A 21667-nucleotide genomic window follows, 5' to 3' on the forward strand; every position below is an offset into this window, starting at 1 on the left:
GATAGTCTGAACAGAAAATTTTATGAATCGTTAAAAAGCAGAAAAACTTTTTCATGGCAATATGTTATTCAAAATGAAAGTTTTAATGAATTCGTGATTTTTTTTTTCGAAATACCAAACGTTTTACAGGTAATTTAGATCCAAGTCTAATACTTATCAAAACAGGAACAGTAGGTTCAAAATTGAAAATTTGACCATCCATACATTTGTAAATCTATTGATAGTAGCGATATCTTTGTTTAAAATTCGCAATCAGACAAGCAGATAAGATAATGAACTATAAAAAAAATTCTTGAAAAAAACAAAAATCCCGTCCATTTGAAAGAAAAAAAACATGGATTTATATAACCATCGCTTAAAGGGTCCAAAGTAGGGAAACTAACCATACTTACATCAATTCCATTTATCTTCTTTTCAAAGCAAGAACGGGAAAGTGAGGCGCTTTGGGATGACGATTATTGATGGCAGGAAATAAAGCGCTCATAGCGATACGATGGTTAGGGGAAGAGGGGGCATAATGCCCACGTTAAGAAGAAAGCCTTGTTTTAGAATACATTTGAAAAGATTAACTTTAATTTTCGATTGTGTTTGGAAGTTTGGTTTATTTTTTGTCTAAATCTGAGAGTTAGAATAACTGGAAGGTCAAAAAAGGCCACAAATTTAATGAAGTTTGAAGAGTAGGTAGAACATTGGATTTCAGATTCAGTAGGGGCATAATGCGCATATGTGTGTACCCAATCGCGCCGTTTAACGTTTAATAAGTGTTTATTGATCCAAGTGTCTCCGAAAGTGTTTGCCAGGTAAAAACACTTCTATTCTACTTCACAGATGGAAAAATGTATTGCTACGCGCAGTGCTGCCAGATATACTGAAATTGTTGTGAAAAGTTAATTAAATCTATATTAAATTAAGGAATTTTAAATATATTCGTTTATATTCAAGTTATGTTTTCCAATACAACTGATAAATATCTTTAAAATTGTTGTGATGGAACTGCATATAAATTTAAACAAATATGAAACATGCTTAAAGATAAACGGATATGGCGCGTTTTGCCCCACCTAGACATGTTTATTAAAAATCGTTCAAAATAACATAAAAAATAATTGAATAAGGAAATTTTTCGTTTCGTGATGATTTTCAAGACCAATGTTCATCATTGTAACAGATGTCAGGTAATTTTTTTGGTGATAGATGCCGTAATTCCTTATGAAAGTCGAGGCACAAATTGCAAGTAATATGGCTTGAAAAGTATTTTTGGATTTTTGCAGGGATTTATCGCATATTTGATGCTAATTTTTTGTACAAAAGGTTTCTACTGTTAATTAGAAGGGAATAGCATACCGAATTCTAAAAATAAGTGTATATCTAGCTAGATATCGCAGTGGGGCGTTTTGCCCACACTGGGCATTATACCCCCAGTTCCCCTACCATTGCAGCTCTTATTCTGCTCAAAGGATGAAGGTTATAGCAAAAACCATAGCACAAACTTGTATTTATTTTGATGACTATTTCTATTATTTAGCGCTTAATATTTCTCACACTCCGTTATTATTTTTTTCTTTTCAAACTTAATTTTTAACATCAGCAAAAAAACATGTAATTTCCATTGTACATAGCTTTTAAATTATGCCAATACATAATGCAAAATTTCTTCTCAAAATCCTATTCAACGCTCAATATGAATTAAATGATGGAAGCCAGTAAGCATCTCAAAGAAACTTTACAAGGGAGTAGGTCACTGAAAGAGTCCCGAGCTACGCTCTACTCCCATCGCAAAGGCGGTTTAGTTTTTAATCTTTTAATATATTTTGCTTAGAATAGGATTTTTCACTCTGCGATGTTGGCAGGAACAAAAAACTAGTCAACTGATGAAATCTTCTCAAAGATGATGATCGGAGTGCTTTTACTATCCATTATATCATATTTTTTCCGCCATCAGCTCCCAATCCTGATGGCCAATGGCTATGCTCATGATGGGTGGGTGGATGGACGAGCAGCGAATAACTGATGATGTTTTCCACTTATGTTTTCCCAAGGTCATCCGGTAGCATAGCTATGTTGGCCACCAGTCAACATGCAGGGCTAAACAGAACGAGTAACCAACAAAAAAATTGGTCGCTGACATTTATTAGTGATGGAATTTTCGCAAACACCCACCCTTACACAGAAAATCTTATCAAACTTCAGCAACTCGGGGGGCCAACATTTAGACGCACAAAGCCGATCACAGTGGTTCTTTTCCTTGTTTTTAGCTGTTGGATGAGATTTTTCTTAACTATTTCTATAAAATTTTGTATATTTCAATAGTATATTTTATGCAGATCTTACCGACTTATTTTTATAAGGATTCTTTTTTATAAGATCGAGTTTCAACAATTTTCTCCTCAAATATTTTGATTTGTTTCACTAATTTGCGACTTTGTTGGTTCCTGGAGTTGAGTTTTAGAACATCAAAACAAATGACAATTGACTCGAAATTATTTTTTCTGACAAAGAGACCCACTGTGCGGTTATTTTGGAAGCAAGCGAAGAAAACACGCTGGATGATATTTCAAACAGTACAAACACGCTTGTTTGTCTTCTAAGCCGAGGATTTATTTTCTTTCGAATGATGATGGCTGTGTGAGAAAGTTTTCTTTTATCGCAAGTTACTTGCTCCATATTTTCGTACACCCGTTTTCTCGCAGTCGCTTTGGGGAAAATGTTGGTACGCATAAAGGTTGAAAACCCCGTATTAAAGCATCGAATGAGGTTGACACGATCTCTACTCGTTCTATCTCGGAAATTGAGTGCCGTCACGTCAAGTTACAGGTAGTTAATCGTCTTGTTTATTGATGCAGCAGAAAGATTACGATCCAGATGGTTCAAAGATGTTTGGGATCTCCGTACTGAATTTGATTTTAAATTCATTTCGTTGTTCTAGACTAGACTATAAAAAGTTCTAAAGTTGAAAAAAAAAACAATTTCCTCGACACCCGAATTCCTCGATTCAACAAATCATAATTGAAGTCCGACAAGAATGTAAAACTCATTGACACAGCACCGTTTTTGTGGAAACTTTAACTGGTGAAAAGGTAAACAGATTGCTAACCGTTGGAATGAGAAAATAAGCGGTGAAAACTCTTGATGAAGATGAGTAAGCTTGACAAAACTCAAACACAAATTAAAATTAAAACCAATAAACCTTTCTCGGGAATCCATCCGTCTGATACGTTTCAAAGTTTACAAATGAAATGACTAGCCGCTAGCGAGGAGGAGGATCTTGCACTAGCTACCCTGTGATGGTGTGAAGCTGAATTGAAAATTTTGACAGAAGATGAAGTTGAAATTTTCTTCGTACCTACTACAGACACTTCTGGGAAGTCCGAGGTAGCCTTTCAAAATACATAGTTGTTTGACCGGCCATGTCAATCAAAGTTGAGCAAAAGCAATTTAATTCAAATAATGTGTCTGAGATATTTTGCAAAAAAAGCATGATAAAATTAACCCATTATTTCATGATTTTTTAATTTTTCCTCAAAAATCATTTAAATAAGTTGGAAATGATGAATACATCAAGAAAAAAAAATTTAAATAAAATACGATTTTTCACTTTTTTTATACATTAGTTGTTGCAAATTTTTTACTTTATGAAACGAAGGGTTAATTTAAACTTCTGAAAAATTACTCCATTGAGTTTGAATAGAGAATAACAATTTCGCAACTAAACTTGCAACCAGTTGATTTTTTTTTATATTTGGTTTGCTTGATGTGCTTGTTTTATTACTCCATTCTGGAACTTCACTGTTTAGTTTGCTTTAATATTTATTCATCGCTCATCTCAATGCGTTAAATACCATGTAAACATTACAACAAGTTAAGTGTCTTCAATAAATGATTTCAATAGAGTAAGTAAATTATTTACACTTTTAAAATCTTTCGGCTTTGGCCTAAAGCACTAAAATGATCTTTTTCAGATCTCATCTTATGAAATGAATTTATTCGACTCGATTACTCACTCAATCAATAATCAGTAAAAAAAAATGGGATTAAGCGGATAATCGAGTCCGACATGAAATTTTTAAGTCAGTATCTACAATAAACTAATAAAGGCAACTGTAAATTACGAAAAGTTAGTCGGAAACTAAACTCCCTTAACAGTGTTCTCAAGTACCGTAAACTGGGGGAACTTTGATCAACATGAAGTTTTTACGGATAATCATCATTAACTAAGTCTAAAATATCTGAAAACTGTTTTCTACGCTTAAAGCCTATAAATTGAGATTCAAATAGGCTGAGTTTGGTTTGTAGTTGGAGATTTTTCAATATAACTTAAAATGTAGTTTTAAAGTTTTAAATATCTGTTTTTTCGAAGACTCACAAACAAACATCTCTCCTAAAAAAATGATATTATTTAAAAGCAAATGGGTTATTTTATATGAAAGTTTAACTTTTTTTTCTTTGTAAAGGTATAGTTTTAAAGTAATTTTTATGGTCGTTTGATGATAATTTCTGGATATTTAAAAAACGGACATTGTCCATGAGTAAGCCTGTATAGAAAAAATATCTAGAAACCCTATCAAATGGCTAAGTCTGAATAAAAAAAAGAATATGGGAACAGCGGGAAAACCTAGGGAATTGCATGAAGGTAAAATTTATTTTGTTTCCGAGGCCAAAAGTATTGAGAAATGTTTATAATTTTTGCCCCTAAATGTATGCAGCAAAATTGAAAATTAGAGAATATCACCAGCTAATCACGGGATCTGGTGCGCATTTGGTGCGATTGTTTTAAGATGTGTTTGTAGTCCTCGGGTAGTTGACGTATGTACTGAACAGCAAATACAAATTTATTTCCGGTGCTGACAGAGACAAGTTTTGATTTAATTCAAAGATTCACTAAAGAAAAATAATAATCTTTGGAAATCAGTCAGTTGTTAAGTGCGATAAATATGTTCGGTGTATTTTGATTATCATTCGTACAGAGAAAACGTCTTTCATAGTAGAGAACAAAGTTTCTCAAATGAGTGGAAAATTAAGTGAATTTTTGAAACGTGTTGAGGGAAAAAATTATAAAATCACTCCACTTTTATTGATTTTTGTTTTTTGGGTTAAGCTGCAATGAAGGCTGAGGCTAGAAATGACGCCCTGGCCAAAGTGTTAAAGTAGTGATCGAGGGGGTCCGGGAAATGTGTGCTCAAATTTTATTAAATGATTCCTGGAGGAAGATTGTAACGGGCCGTAGTAGGCAAAGTGGTTAATATCCGTAGTATTTCCAAATCATAATAAGAACATGTATCATGTCAGTCTTACTGAGAATGAATCATATTGTGTACTGAAGTGTAAGTTTTCGGTAAAATGAAATTCCACCCATAAGGACTACAGAATAACTTATCGTTATTCTGACAGTCATCATGAGTTACCAATGGAGACTTTCCTTTGGGAAGTTGGAAAATGGAGTTTTCTTGGGACCAAAAACAAGAAAACGGGTCTCTTAGCCATCTGGTACTTGAGTTTGGAAGACGTTCTTTGAAGTTAGCTGCGATTTAAACAAATTCGTAAGGCGGTTTTTATACTGTCTTCAAGTATTTTCACCCGTTTAATCGGTCCCAATTATACGCGCCGCGCAAAAAGTGTTTCGAGTCTGTGACTATCTCGGGAGTTAACGGCCTGGCTCATCGTTCCGGCAGCCAACCCCAGTCCGGGAAGTTCTCTGGCGGTAGCTTGTGTGCAAGTGTAAGGACGATTTTACCGGTAAGTTGCATTTTAGTTACCTTTGTGAAGTTCTTTTTAAGCATTGTGTTTGGTCTTTTTATGATACGGAAAACTACGGATATTGCGCGGCGACTAAGTTCGTGTACCTACACAAACTTCCCTCATTTCGCCAACCCCATTTTGTTAAGTCTTCTTTGGAAGCCCACCCCTGGGAAGAAAGTCCGGGTTTTAAGCGACTTCAGCACTTCAACTTTTTTTTAGTTGTTGGCGCTTAAGCGCTGTTAAGTTGAACTACGCAATTTTGCTAAGAAATATTTACTTTCCTTTAGCACAAAGTGGGATTCGGTACTGATTAAAATCAGTGACTGTTGGTTTTTGAGAGTTATATCGTCTTGTTTCAATTTCGGACTCCGAAGGAAATCGAGACGGCACAAGATTTTGAAGATCATTGTTGTTCTCGTGGGTTGAAGCTAGTCCGACAGAAATATTCTGGTTTAATTTGGAAATAGTTGCTTGTGGAAACTATTATCTATGCCTGCTTTGTTATTTTTTTAAAGATGTAGATTGCAAATGCACTTGAAAGTAGTATTTGAGTGTATTATGTTGGATGGATTCTTGGTCTTTGGCATTAGAAAGTTGCAGTTAGGTTTCACGCACATCAATGCGTGGGCCGCTAAAAAAATAGAAATCTCTAGTGGTATAATGATAAGTATCCTTTCATTTTAGAGATGAAAAAAAATAAATATATAAATAAAATGGATGTGGATGCTGATAAGGTAAGATGTAAAACATGATTAAAAATGTATTACTTACTTACTTAATGATCCCGCGCCGATCCTCCGGTGCATAGGGCCGTGGTAAAGGACCTCCACTGTTGACGATCCGGAGCCAGCGTCTTCACCTGGTCCCAGTCAAGATTCTCGTCGACAGTTCGGATTTCAGCGGCTAGGCTTCGCCGCCACGAATTTCTGGGTCTGCCTCTTCTTCGATGACCTTCTGGATTCCAATCTAGCGCCTCTTTGCAAATCTCGTTTTCATCTCTTCGCAGCGTGTGCCCAATCCATCTCCACTTACGTTCCCGAATCTCGATTTCTAGCGCCTTTTGATGACACCGGCAATGTAGTTCCTCATTCGAGATCCAGTTGCCAGGCCACCAAGCGCGGATGATATTCCGCAGGCAGCGATTTACAAATACTTGCAGTTTTCGCGTCGTTACCGCATATGTGAACCAAGTTTCGCACCCGTACAGCAATACAGATTTGACGTTTGAGTTGAAGATTCGGATTTTTGTTCGTAGAGAGATCTGGCGTGACCGCCAGATGTTTCGGAGACTCGCAAACGCAAATCGGGCCATTCTGATCCGTGTTTCGATGTCTTTTCTGGTACCACCATCAGGCGTAATCTGGCTACCAAGATACTGGAAGCACTCCACTTTCTCAACTTGTTGCCCAGCTACCATGAAACTGGAGGGATTTCCTGTGTTGATCTCCATCGACTTGGTCTTTCTGACATTGACTTTGAGACCTGCTGCCTTGGAACTTTCGGTGAGGTCGTCGAGTTTGCTCTGCATATCTGGTTGTGTCTGGGCGAGCAAAACAATATCGTCTGCCAGGTCAAGGTCGTTCAGTTGCTCCATTGTTGAAGGATTCCACGGCAATCCTCGGTTCGGTGCACAGTCAATCGATCCAATCAGAATCTCATCCATTACGATTAGAAAAAGTAGCGGTGATAGAATACATCCTTGTCTCACTCCAGCAGTTACCGGGATTGGTTCGGACAAGACACCGTCGTGCAAGACCTTGCACGAAAATGCCTCATACTGTGCTTCGATGAGATGGACTAGTTTCTCTGGGACCCCTCGTCGCCTTAGAGCCGCCCAGATGTTTTCATGGTTAAGTCGGTCGAATGCTTTTTCGAAATCAACGAACACCAGCAGAAGAGAGTCCTGGAATTCGTTGATTTGTTCCAGTATGATTCGTAGCGTTGTGATGTGGTCCACACATGATCGTCGAGATCGGAATCCAGCTTGTTGCCGTCGGAGTGTAGCGTCTATTTTCTCCTGGATCCTGTTCAGAATCACTTTGCAGAGTACTTTGAGGGTTGTACAGATCAACATTATGCCTCGCCAGTTACCGCACTCTGTCAGGTCTCCTTTCTTTGGGACCTTTACGAGGATACCCTGCATCCAGTCGGCCGGGAATGTTGCAGTATCCCAGATGTCAGCGAAAAGACGGTGCAACATTGGTGCTGATAGGGCAGGGTCGGCTCTCAGCATTTCAGCAGGGATGCAATCGATCCCAGGTGCTTTGTTGGATTTAATGTTTTTGATTGCCGCTTCTATTTCAGCCAGCGAAGGCGCTTCCGAGTTGACGCCATTTATGCGACTTACTGTTGGCGCTTCGAGCTGCAGATTCTGTTGGCCATCGCTATTCGTGTCTCGGAAGAGTTGTTCGAAGTGCTCAGTCCATCGTTTGAGCTGATCTGTTCGATCGGTCAATAACTGACCTGCTCGGTCTTTCAGCGGCATTCTTGCATTAGTCCTTGCATTGGCGGCGGCTCTTTCTCCCTCTTCGGCTAGGGAGTTTGTCCAGGCTCTCTTGTCTCGTCTACAAGCTCGTTTAACTGCCTTTTCCAGCTCCGCATATCGTAAGCGGGCGACTGCTTTGGCTGACCCGGTACATGCCTGCTCAATTCCGACTTTCGCGTTTCTCCGATCATCGACCATCCTCCAAGTTTCATCCGACATCCATTCACTCCTTCTTCCACAAACTTAACCGAGAGTACCATGGCTCGTCGTGATAAAGGCATTCTTGATTCCACACCACTGTTCTTCGACTGTTCCGTCTGTCGGCAGCTCCGAGGCTCGGGATTCTAGTTGTTCAACGTATGCCCTGTTCACCTCTGGATTCTCCAACCGGCGGACGTCGTATCGACACCCGACTTTCTCCTCGCGCCGTTGGACACGTGCAACTCTCAGTCGTATCTCGCCAAGGACGAGGTGATGGTCAGATGCAATGTCTGCGCTTCGCTTGTTGCGGACATCAAGAAGGCTCCTTCTCCATTTTCGGCTGATGCAGATGAGGTCAATTTGATTTTCTGTTCGGCCATCTCGGGATATCCAAGTGACCTTATGTGCTGGTCGATGGGAGAAGAGCGATCCACCGATCACCATGTTGTTGTTACCACAAAATTCTACAAACAGCTCTCCGTTCTCACTCATCTGTCCTAGGCCATGGCGCCCCATGATGCGCTCAAGGTCCTGATTGTCGGAGCCAATCTTTGCGTTGAAGTCGCCCAAATGGATTTGAATGTCACCCTTCGGAATTCTCTCAACCACGCTGTTCAGTTGACTGTAAAACTGCTCTTTCTCCTGCAAGTCGGCAACGTCAGTTGGCGCATAACACTGGACCATTGTAAGGTTTCTAACCCGTGTTCTGAATCTGGCTACGATTATTCTTTCGTTTATCGGTTCCCATCTAATGAGGGCCGCGTAGGCCTGCGGGCTTAACAGGAAACCAACTCCTCGTTCCCGATTAGCATGTTCTCCTCGTATGCCAGAGTAAAGCAGGACTTGCCCGGATTGTGTCTTGTGTTCTCCAGTATTAGGCCAACGGACTTCGCTCAGTCCCAAAATTTCAAGCTTGAGGCGGCTAGCCTCTCTAGCGAGTTGTTCCAGTTTGCCTTGTTGGGCAAGGGTTAAAACATTCCAAGTTCCAATTCGTGTCCGTGTTTTCATGCTAAAAGTCGTCGCCAAAGTTCCAGGTCGGTCATTTCTTTCGGATTCCGTAACAATTTCAAATCGGGAGCAGTAGGTTGTTAGCCTAAAGTCCCTATCCCGCGATGGGGCTGCCATCTTGGACTTAGCTGGCGGGAGCCGCATTCCATAAATTCAGCCGCTTGCTGCAAGACAGACGCTGTTTGAGCCGCCCCTGACCTGGAGAACAGACGCTCGGTTGTTGTTGCACGCCGCCCCTGACCTGGGGAACAGACGCGTGCGGCCACCTTCTCAGTCTGCATGCGACCAAAGCATCCACCGGGGTTGGGTACCCGATCTCCGCTTAGGTTACTCGCACCCCAGCCGGCACCGCGGGGAGGTAGAGATAGGAGTTGTGAATAAGAGGTGATATGACCACTATGGGGTCTCGTGTTGCACATTATCCACCGTTTACCAGCCATTAATATTTTTCAATTATAAATAGCTTAACTCTATTATTGGGGATAAGATGGGGGTAGGACAGGGCATCAAACGAGCGAAAACTGATATACAATGAATTGTGGGTTCAAGCCAGCCGGAGTATCTCGACATATTTGGAATCTTGAGTAAGCTGCTAAGGTACCTTTTCATTGACTTCTAACTCATAATTCATCATGATACCTGGAATCAAATGTCCATCCTCCAAAACACTCATGTGCAAATTTTATACCTAAAATCTATTATCGGTCCCTGAAAACTTCCGTGTGCAAATTTTCATCTAAATCCAATTTATTATAACGTTAATATCGCAAAAACAGTGAACAGATAATACCGCAAAAAAAAACAAAGAACATTGTAGAGGTAATATGGACGACCCCTTTTGCAGACCCCTCACACCAAATTTGATACCTGAAATAGATTATCCGTCCCTGAAAACTTTCCTGTGCCAATTTTCATCCTTATCCATTGTTTAATAACATCAATATCGCAAATACAGTGAATTGGTAACCCTTTTTCTGAACCTCGGCTTAAAATTGTATAATGGTAATCAATTGTTTATTCCTAAAAACTCTCGTGTGCAATTTCCATCTCAATCCAGTGTATAATAACGTCAATATCGCTAAAACAGTAAACAGTTAATATGGACGACCCCTTTTGCCGACCTCTAACACAAAATCTGATACCTGAAATCAAATGTCCATCCCTCAAAACACCCATGTGCAAATTTTCAACACGATCCGACGAAAAGTAACGTCAATATCACGAAAACAACATTTATCTTCTATGGACGACCCCCTTCAAAAGGGGTCATCCGAAAATCTAAGAACATTTTTCAACATTCCTGGTTCTAATGAGCACCCATGCCAAATTTCAGCTCTCTAGCTCTTAGGGCGACTGAGCCTATTGAAGACAAACATACAAACAAACAAACAAACAAACAAACGGAAATTATGTTTTATAGATAAAGATATATATTTGGTTGTTTGAGTTAGCTTTTTTTGAGAAATGGTAGAAAAATTACTTTTTATCAAAGCGATTATGAAAATCGCTCGCAATTTTCAGCTTCATCTTTTCGAGCGGGCGGGATGACTCAATCTGTAATCTTTTTTCTGGCAACGAAGTCCATTGCAAAATTGGGTGGGACTTTTAGCAGGTGTTCATTTTGAAACAAAAAAGAAAAACATAATTTGCCTGTCCATACGCATTCAACAAGGCTGATGAATGTGACTCAATATTTTCACCTGAGTCCCCCGGCAGGATACGTCATGTTCCGGCTTTTCCCTAATTGGACCAATTGTTTTTCTTTTTTTTTTTTTCATTCGTCAGGCCTCACGCAACATCATTGCCCCGGAGAAAAATGAAGCTCTACTGAAAGAATAATGAGACCAATTTTTACACACTTACCGTGTCAACATGTTGGCTCTGTTAACGGCAATTTCGGCCTCGACCCGGAATCGGTCCTGAGCGTAACGATCCACGACGCCATCGCCGAGGTTCAGGGCAGTTCCGGCCGTGCAGTTCGATCCGAGCAGATGTTGACTTTCAACAATCTGCAGAAACTGCGTCACCACGTCCTGTCCCTTCATCAGATTGCGTCGATTGTTTCGGCTGGTCTCGTCCAGTTCGCTCAGATCGAAATCTTCCATGCGAAAAATGCCACCACTAACAGTGGTCGCTGTTTTCGAAAGGTCTACCTCGAGACCATCCGGGACGACGACATCTTCGCCATCATCGTCGGCCGCCAAATTCTCCGCATCATCCGAAACCCAAACCCCCGGTGGATCCGAATCGGCGTCGTCCGGGTCAGTGCCGCCCTGGAAAATCATCGTCGACGATGCGTCCGCTTCGTTTGGCTCGAAACTTATGGTGGGTGTATCGTTGAGAATATTTATCACCTCGTCGTTTTCGTCCGCGTCGCCACCTCCGTAGGGCACCACTTCCACTTCCGGTGGACGCCAGCCGGGCATTTGGTGGTCAACTACTTGCCCATCGGCCGAGGACTTTGAGCCATCGCCAACCACAAACGCCGACGCCGATCCCTGGAGCGTTAGCTTTGTTCGTGGGTCGTAATTAAATTTCTGAGCACGGCTGTCTGTTTGGCTTTTAATTGGTTCAGAACGCTGGGGCTGTCTGGGGGCAGATCCCTCGGCGGGTTCGCCAGATTCATACTCTCGTTTTCTGCCGGCATCCCGCCGGTCCGGAGAATCATTCTGGTAGCCCCCGAGCTCCATGCCAGATGATGTAACTTTTAAAATATCCTTGACAATCGGATGCCGATGCGAAACATCTGAAATTAAAAATGACGGGAGGATTCAATTTGGATTCAGATTCTGTCTTTTGCTGCTGCTGCTGCCAGCAAAGTTTGGAGCAATCAAAATCAGGCATTTCTAATGGATATTGGATTTCCCGGGAAAAAAATAAGGAATCGTGAAAAACGTACTACTGTTTTACTTATTCCTGGGCTGCTTCTTTAGATAAGAATATATTCCTTTCACGAAGTGTCTTCTATTTTCGATTATAGTTGTTATAACACATTTCTGTCATTCGCGACTTATATCAACGATGCAATTGGCGGACAGTCATTGAAAAACTTATCCGGTACAACTGTGTTCGATGTTTACTCTTGGGTTCGAACTCACGGACATCGTCTCAGGAAGCAACTGACTTGCCAACTGAGCTATATCACAAGCCCCACAAAGTGTTTTACTATAAATCGAAACACATTAAAAATTCTTAAATGTTATGAAGTCAGATGAGTTCATTTTTGATGATTTCACTGAAGGAAAATCAAGAATCGAAACCTGAAAAAACAAATCTCAAACACCAAATGAAATTAAAGCTTAAGTTAGGAAAAATATCCCCGGCACATAACAACTTCATAAGTAAAATGCCTCAATAAATCAACTTGCAAAAAAATAATGCATTTATCATCGTAAAAAATTTCAGCTCTACCAGTTCAACGGCACAAAATGTGGAAGTGGAAATTTTGACAAATTTTAAAAAAAACTTATTTAAAACAGGGTGAGTACTCCTACTTTGGACCTAGAGCCTACTTTAGTCCTAAAATGCCGAAAATTGTATATAATTCATTTTGCTAGCATAGGATAAAGATACTGCTATGCACACAATGAACTCTTATTCTTCCTGAATTCTAACATACCGCTTCTTATCATAAAAAGTCTTTCTGATAAAATTTTTAAAGTTTTTAAAAATATACCTCGCAATCAGTGGTCGATCAGTCAGCTCAATTTGAGTTTTGAGAAATCAGAGTGGATAAGAAAAAATCACATTTTTTACCTGTGCAAGCCTTAATTAAAAGGGAAATTACTTTCACTGAAAAGATTATCGACCATTCTACCTATTTTTCCTAAAATAAATGGAAATCAATGAAAAACCCGGAAAATTTGTAAAGGGTCCAAAATAGAAGACTTTTGACTATGATATTCCATTATTAGAACTGACATCACCAAAACTTCGTTTCAATACCAACAAATCAACAAATGTGCGAATTTTTAATTAGGGCATAATTCAGAACCAATATTGAACATTTCTTACATTTTTTGTCAGCTTTGCGCGAATAAACTACTAGTGAGTAAACACAAATAAATTTCAGTTTATATTCTGTGCTGATAGAGCTAACGAAGGGAGAAGGTATTTCAGATATTCATAACAGAATAATCAGTGTTTTTAATCGTTTAAAAGCTGTAATACATTTTATGACAATGTTTGATTGAAGATTACATTTGTTCATTTATTTTCGAAAAATCATACTTTTTATATGCATTTTAGTCAGGGGCGGTCCTAGAGCTGGCTCTTGGGGGGGGGTGATTTTTCCAAATTTTCAAAAATCAGTCAATAAGTCAATAACGTAAATATATTGCGAAAAAAACGTTCATTTGGAAAGAACGAATGCTTGGAAAGGGGGGAGGGGGGGGGGGGTGGTTGTGTACATTTTCAAATGAGACTTTAATATTTGCTGCACACCAGACCCGTGCGATGGACATGTCCATGGGTAGGGGGTTTCGAATTAAAAATTTGTTAGAAATTATAACAATACCAAAAAAGGACAATAAATAGGCAAATTGATTTCTAAAACCATATTCGAAACCATAATTATCACACAAACTCGAAAAAAAGATACTGATACGAATCAAAATAAATCAGAATCAAAATTTTAAATCAATTCTATTCCCGGTTAGTCATTAACATATCATTGGAAGTGTTGATTCTTATTCTGAACAAAAAAAAATCAAGCAAGTATATTCAAAACATCAGAAACGGAATGCGAATTCAAAATTGGAATAAACTCAGAATTTGAAGCTTCGGACATAACAATCAGTGCACAGAAGAAGAATAAATCAAACATAACACCAAATTTGATAAGAAATAAAACTCGAATTCTTACAAACAAAATCAGATCAGGTCAGAATAATTGATAATATTGTAAATTATCAACCATATTAATTTACATTTCTTTTCTTCAATTTCAATTGTAGTTTTGGTTGAAAAATTCCTCTGTAATGTCATCCATTTGAAATACTATTCTATCACAATTTAAAATGTGAATTATCGATGAGGAAAATATATCAATTTGGAACTTCAGAGAATTTATTCGAAATTAGCAGATGATCAATTTAAACATGAAAATAATTAATTCTATCAAGTTATCAAGTTATTAAGTTATCAAAGATAAAATCCTTAGTTAATATTCAAATTCTACCAGTAATCATATTAAAGGCAAGAAAAGTTAATTTAAGATTGTGTTCGCAGTTATTACTTTATGTATCAAATGTATTTATACAACAACAATTCATCATCACTGACAAAGTACAATTTGGGAAATGGAAAAGTTCTTGAATGATCAAACACGAAACTGATCCCTTTTATTTATTTATTTATTAATTTGTTTATTTTTTATCCATGAAAAATGAATTGATGACATGTGATTAAAATGCTTCTTATAAAATTCTACTCTCTCATTTTCAACATCCATACATTTCTAACTTTCTATTCGACAAGAATTTTCATAATGTTGAAATGTTCTTAGTCATGTTCTTTTAATTTTCATCGATAAGTTCGATAAATATAATTAACGAGCTAAATCACGATGATCAACTCTTCATAAATTTTAATATAATATGAAGTTAAAAAATATTAGTTTTTAACATTTGAAAATGATTTTTCCTTATAAAAACGTCTTACCAAAATAATGCAAGAGGTAGCATTTGGGTGTCTTTGTTTTAATGATTGATTTAGTAAATTTTGATGCGCTGACTCGAATCTTCAACTAGATTTTGTTTATCACCTCTCGTTTTGATGATATGGAGTTTATGAGGAGTTTTGAAAAGAATCAGTTTTGAGTGAAATCAATCATTGATAACTGATGAATTTACAAGTTAACATGAAAAAACTGATTCTGAACTTGTTTATTATACTTTATTCAATTAAGGAATACTACTTTCATGATGATGAATGATAAAAAAAAATCTACAGTGTTTTATAACTCTGACAGACAAGAATTGCTTACATTTCTAAAGAAAGTTTTAAAAAACAAAGATTTTATTTCATTTAAAAAATTAGCTGAAGTCTGAAAAACGATCTGCTTTGAGAAATATCTTAAATTCTATGTAGTCATTACTTCTTTAAACATTCGTTAAAAGTCTATTATTTTACAAAATAGTAAATAAACAGAAAACTTCAATAAAAAAAAATTCACAGAAGTCAAAATTACTTGCGTTCTTGCGGAAATAAATGTGATACGAACCGTTATTTCGAATTTTAATTGTAATGTTTAAAAGTTTTGCCAGAAAAGTGCAGAATTTTCTTGAATAATTTTTAACCTATTTGAAAATAATTAAGGGCATCAACATAAATCAAAACAAGCTTTTAAATTATTTTAATCTAAAAAAGTGTTAATCCTGTGGCCATGTGGATTTAAAAAAAACCCTTTTGAATGTGGAGTTGAACATTTAGATTAAAAATAGAGGCTGAAATTGGGTTCTTGAAAAAATATTTCATATTATATTTTTAATGATTCAAACAATTTTTTTATCTAAGTGATTAATCATCAAAGTAATGGATGAATACGATAAGATATACTTCTTAAAAAAAACAATATTTTACGAATATGATGCTCACTGCTTCTCTTCTCCCCTTCCAATTTCACTTAAATTAACTAGAGGTTTATATTAAAAAAAATTAAATTAGAGAAGTTTAACGAACTTTCTCTGCATACTTATTTTGATATCGTTTTAAATAGCTTATACATTCTTTTATGAAACAATCTGCGAATCTTTAATATTCACTGAGAACAATTATTGAAAAAAAGATAATTTCCGTCATTTGTATATTGAGCAGTTTAAAAATTAACAATTTAAGAACTCTTTAAAGAATCTTCCGATATAAATGTAATTTACAAGTGAAAAAATACACACAACAATTGCTATGTTTAAATTCACTGAATGTTTTATTATTTTTCTAAAGTGTATTGCTAAATCGTGATTCGAAAAGCTAATTAATACAAACTCTTGTTTCTATTCTTCAATTTCTAAATATAAATTAAATTCTAAAATAAAATCATTAAAATCAAATTCTTAGGTATGCAGCTTTTGGAACTTTATTTTTATTTGTTTTATCTTAAATTTCAAGCTCTCATAGATTTTAAAATTTTTTGGAACTGAATCGAAAGATGTAGTTACAAATTTGAAACGAATGACTTAGTACAAAAGTGAAAAATTGTATTTTTGCTTCATGCATTCAATAATTTTACACATAATGTATAATTTAAAATGAAAAAGATTAATAAAGGATTCATTTCTTATAGCTAATAATATTTTCCAATTAAAAGTCCTTGATCCCGGAAAATTAGTCGAGTTATGACGGGATGTTATTATCACTGGTTTCATCTCATTTTAATACATAGGCAAGTTTTTTGAGCCTTTTTTTTTAAACCTGTTCTTGGAGTTACATTCCTAAACTCAATTTTTATCAGGTTTTTTTCATCCTATCACCATCACCAGTTTCGAATTAAATACTGTAAGTGCCTTAACAGAAGTAATGTGGTGAAAATGGTTACAGCTGTTTTAGTTTGGCGGACCGAATTTTTTTTCAATTTTAAGAATTTAAGTAATCAATCAATTCTTTTATTCAACTATCACCCCCACGGAGTGGAAAATTTTGAAAATTCCAAAGAACATCCACTAGGAAATGTTCGAAGTTTTCATAAAAATTCCAGCGTTTGCGAGTATTTTGTAACCGGGGTGATCACCCCGATCACCCCCCCCATAGGACCGCGCCTGATTTTAGTACTAAGTCCAATGAAAAGTACCAGTTCAATACCAAATAGGAACAGTAGGTTCAAAGATGGAATTTTCGATCATCCATATCTTGACAAATCTTTCAATAAAAGCGAAACCTATGTTGGAAATTCCCATTGAAACTTGCAGATTAGATCATGAACTATGAAGAAATTTCCTGAAAAAATAAAACCTCCCGCCTATTTATGACAAAAACTTGATCATTTTAAAACCTACGCTTAAAGGGTCCAAAGTAGGGCAAATAACCTAATATGGAATGATTTTTTTCGCTTCGCTACTGCTTCGTCGTATGGAAAAAAAAATGTTCATATACAATGGAGTGTTTGAATAAACGATTTAAAACAGTGGAAAATCAGAGAATTCACGTCAGAAAAATAATTATTTGAAAAACAATTTTTTTTGTGAATATTTAAAAGTTGATTGTGAAAAACTGTTGTACACACTGTTGTCTACACTTTGTTTTTCGTTCATTCTGAATACAAAAAATTGGTATGCGCCTTGACTTCCCTGATGACCCCTAACCGTAGTTGCCGATCATGTGCTCAAATGCTTGATTTGAACTTTGTGGACATTTTTGACAATGTTTGCGAACTTTTCCATACCTCATACAAAATAATTATTTGAAAAATCAACGATTTTTTCAGCTATCAATTTGACAATGATGGATTTTGAGTGAAATTGTGTCAAATCATGTTTATCTTTTCTCTTGCCTCGTTAATATCTCAAAGCCGCGTAAATCTTAAATTTAAAAAAAATAGGTCGGATAGTACTTTTAACAGGCATGCTTTCAAAATTTTTAATGTCCGATTGCTAGTAAATGAACTAACAGCAAAAAGAAGTGTCCCATTTAGCTTTATAACAATTTGTTGGATGATATTTATTAGAATACTGCTCCCCCGCTAATGGCAAGTCCGGCATTTTTGTTGAGTTGAGAAGCAATTGAAATTTGTAACTTGTTTTAAGAAATTTTGCATTTTCCCGCGACTTTGATTGCAGCAATGAACAGAATTTGTCATTTACGTGAAAAACAAATACTTTTGCATCATTGCTTGTTCAAAAATATCAAAAACAATTCTGAAAGCGTTAAAAATTATTCTCTGGGACGCATATGCGATTATTTTCACGTTATACATCTAGCAAGAAAGATAGCGAGTCATTCCCCCAAAGCTAACTGTAAACGCTGATGAAAAACAAGGCTTAAAAAGAGCTTATTCTGGTCTGCCAGAACCTATTTCTTGAACAACCTAGGGTAAGCATTCCAGATTGCCCAGTTTCAATCAGGCTGCCGAAATTTCAAAGAAAAAATGGGAAATATCCGATCTGGTCCAGTTGCTCAGATATCGAGAAAAAAAACTTTGCATTCATTTTTGGAATTGTAAAATAAGATTTGAGCTCCTGTGCCGTGCAAAAAATCTCCTTTCATGTGTTAATTTTCACAATTTCCCTTGCCTTTTAATGGAAAATACCTGGGCTGGGTTTGACTGGTTATTGTCCGGGTTTTAAGTTTAAAATTAAGAAATCCAATGTCCAGGATATTGCAAGGTTTTCATAGATAAAAATGTTCGAATTTTCCCGGTCCGGATACGTTCAGAAATAAATTTGGAAAGCTTAATTTAGGGTATGAAGATGACTCTTAGTAAAGAAATATTTTGCTTTATCATTTTATACAATTAAAATTTTGAAACATAATGTTCAGAAAAATAGCAAAAAATACTTCAATTTTTTTGATAGCATACGAGCAATGACTGTAACAACCGGGTTGATCTTCATCATATCTAATATCACTGTAGGCTGCACAACTATTCCAGTAGCAACGTTATTTTTCAAAACACGTCGTCTATCACATGCGACTTGCGAACATTTTTATTTTGGGATAAATTTACTTGAGGTTTTTGCAATGCTCATCCTCACAAAGTACTTAATACAATTTTTTCTCCTAAAACTACCGATAATTTAAATGTGATTCCACTGATAAACTCAAAAATGATGAAAATACAAATGGGACAGACGGCAGCTCATTGGTCTAAATTTGCATATTTATAAAAAAAAAACGTGACAAGCTGTGGAAACCGAACTTTTAAAGAATTTTCACAAAAAATCTTTTCTCCTCGATTTCATAACAACAATCTGGTCATCACTTTACAATACTCAACTCCAAACTTTCGTTTTTTTTATTGTTATCAAATAGCTTCCCGAGCAACCAAAAGTCCCATATAACAAGTACGAAAAAGCTTACTCAGCCCCATCATTGATATGAAGCACGTTCTATGCAGCTCAATATTTAAGTTCTTATTGATACTTTCAATTTCCAAAACAAGTTTTATTGATCTTCTATTCAGCTTCCAGCGGCTTTTTAATTCAGCTTTTAAAAAATCGTAAAATGAGCAAAAATTCTCTCTCTATCTCAACTGCACCCTTACCATCGGTTCATATCACCTTCTCTTGATTATTTACAATGTTCAGTAATTGTTGCCGCCATGATGCTACGCGCAGGAATTCAAACTAGACAAATTGCTCAATTGCTTTTTTCCTACATTTCCTTCATATATCGCATTAGAATGGTCACTCAAGTACCAAATTACTTATTGAAAAAAAAAAAACTTGCCCGGCTTGGGGATCGAACCCCGATTATCGCGGTGGAATCAAACACTCTACCACCAAGAGTGCTGAATAAAATTCTGTGTTTTTGAGAAAAAAAAATCTGACCTTTTTGTGATTTTACACAAAAAATCTGTGATGGATTTCTGTGATGCTATTTCCTTTAATTAAATTGAAAATTCATGATAAATTGTGTCTTTTTTACATTTAAGTTGAGTAAAATCAATTAAAATTACCAAGCCTATCATACTTTACTAAATTACAAAGTAAAAATCTAAATTTTATATTGGCCAAAAAAATTATAATTTTGGAAATCCTTTCAAAATTCTAAAGTTCTGTGAAATCTGTGAATCTTTCATATGTCTGTGTATTGTGACACAGATTCTGTGATGAAAATTTGCTCAAAATACAGTGAAATTACAGATTTTTCTGTTATATCGGAAACCTTTGGCTACCACAAGAATACGCTGACGACTGAAACAAAAACTCAAAGTTGTGATGTGATTTTGAAAGCACCTCAATGCACTTTTTGTGAATTAGTTAATCCCGTTTTGAATACTTTTGTGCCCTTTTTGTGACTTAAGTTTCTTACAACGTACATATTAATCACTTTTACAACTTTCAAGTTCATTAATGAGTACATAAAGTTCACTCAAGGGAATTGGGCGGTTGATTCTCTTCGTCAGCCAAAATGTAACTTTCAAAGACTTAATTCAAGTAAATATGTGACTTGTGGTTGCTTAGATTTTCTTTAGCATCAATAAAATATAAACCGCCCAATGCACAATGGGACAATTCGGACCCATTGAAAAAAAAACACGAATCAACAACACAGGCTGGAATCAAGGTTACCGTAAATAATTCTGTGTTTTTGCGAAAAAAAAATTATGACTTTCTGTGATTTCACCCAGAAATACTGTGATGAAAACAACATAAATTTCTTTGAAAAGTCATGAAGAAATGAGACTTTTTTATATTTCACTTTAGAAAAATCGGTCAACTTAGTTTCAAATCCAAAATTTATGTCGACGTATAACATTGATTGTTTTGGAGGAACGTGCAAAATTTAAAAAAATCTGTGAAAATTTCAAAAAATCTGGGTTTCGTGACACAAATCCAAAATTTATGTCGACGTATAACATTGATTGTTTTGGAGGAACGTGCAAAATTTAAAAAAATCTGTGAAAATTTCAAAAAATCTGGGGTTCGTGACACAGATTCTGTGAAATTATAGATTTCTATGATTTCGGCAACCTTGAAAGTAAATAATCTGAATTAACCTGGGTGAAATCCGGGAAGTTTTAAACAATATCTGGACATCCCGGCCATATTTGACAAATTTCGAATTCAGAATTTGATTTTTGGGCAAGCCTGGAAAAATCATGAAAATCTGGAATAAACAATATTAAAAGTATATATCTTTGTGAGTTTGTGTCAGCATTCTCCTGTACGAATTACAATGAGTGGATACACGGATACACCTAAACAAGGTTGCCGAATAAACTTTTGTGTTTTTGTAGAAAAAAACTGGCTTTCTTTGATTTTACCCAAAAATTCTGTGACGGTTTTCTGTAATGAAAAAATCATTGATTTCATTTAAATGACATGAGAAATTGTGTCTCTTTTACATTTGACTTGAGAAAAATGAATAAACTATAACAATCTTTTCATTGCTTTCCAATACAAAGTTAGAAATCTAAAATTAATGTTAAAATTAAAGATTAGAATTTTAGGAATACGTACAAAAATCTGTGATATCTGTGAGTCTTTTCAAAATTCTATATTCTGTGACACAGAATCTGTGATGGAAATTTACTTAAAATTCTGCGAAATTAGAGATTTTTCTGTGATTTCGGCAACCTTG

At 36.2% G+C, this 21667-nt stretch overlaps 1 protein-coding gene across 2 annotated transcripts in view; it reads right to left on the minus strand.

The window, feature by feature from the left end:
• LOC129755136 (uncharacterized) overlaps window positions 1-21667 on the minus strand; it is an 824173-nt gene that overhangs the window by 373809 nt on the left and 428697 nt on the right. For both annotated transcript variants that reach the window (XM_055751488.1, XM_055751489.1), the window contains exon 7: window positions 11294-12176. In XM_055751488.1, the coding sequence (XP_055607463.1) occupies window positions 11294-12176 (883 nt within the window). The remainder of the gene's footprint in view (window positions 1-11293; window positions 12177-21667) is intronic.

Source organism: Uranotaenia lowii, chromosome 3 (assembly GCF_029784155.1).
Source record: "Uranotaenia lowii strain MFRU-FL chromosome 3, ASM2978415v1, whole genome shotgun sequence".
NCBI classification, from domain to species: Eukaryota; Metazoa; Arthropoda; class Insecta; order Diptera; family Culicidae; genus Uranotaenia; species Uranotaenia lowii.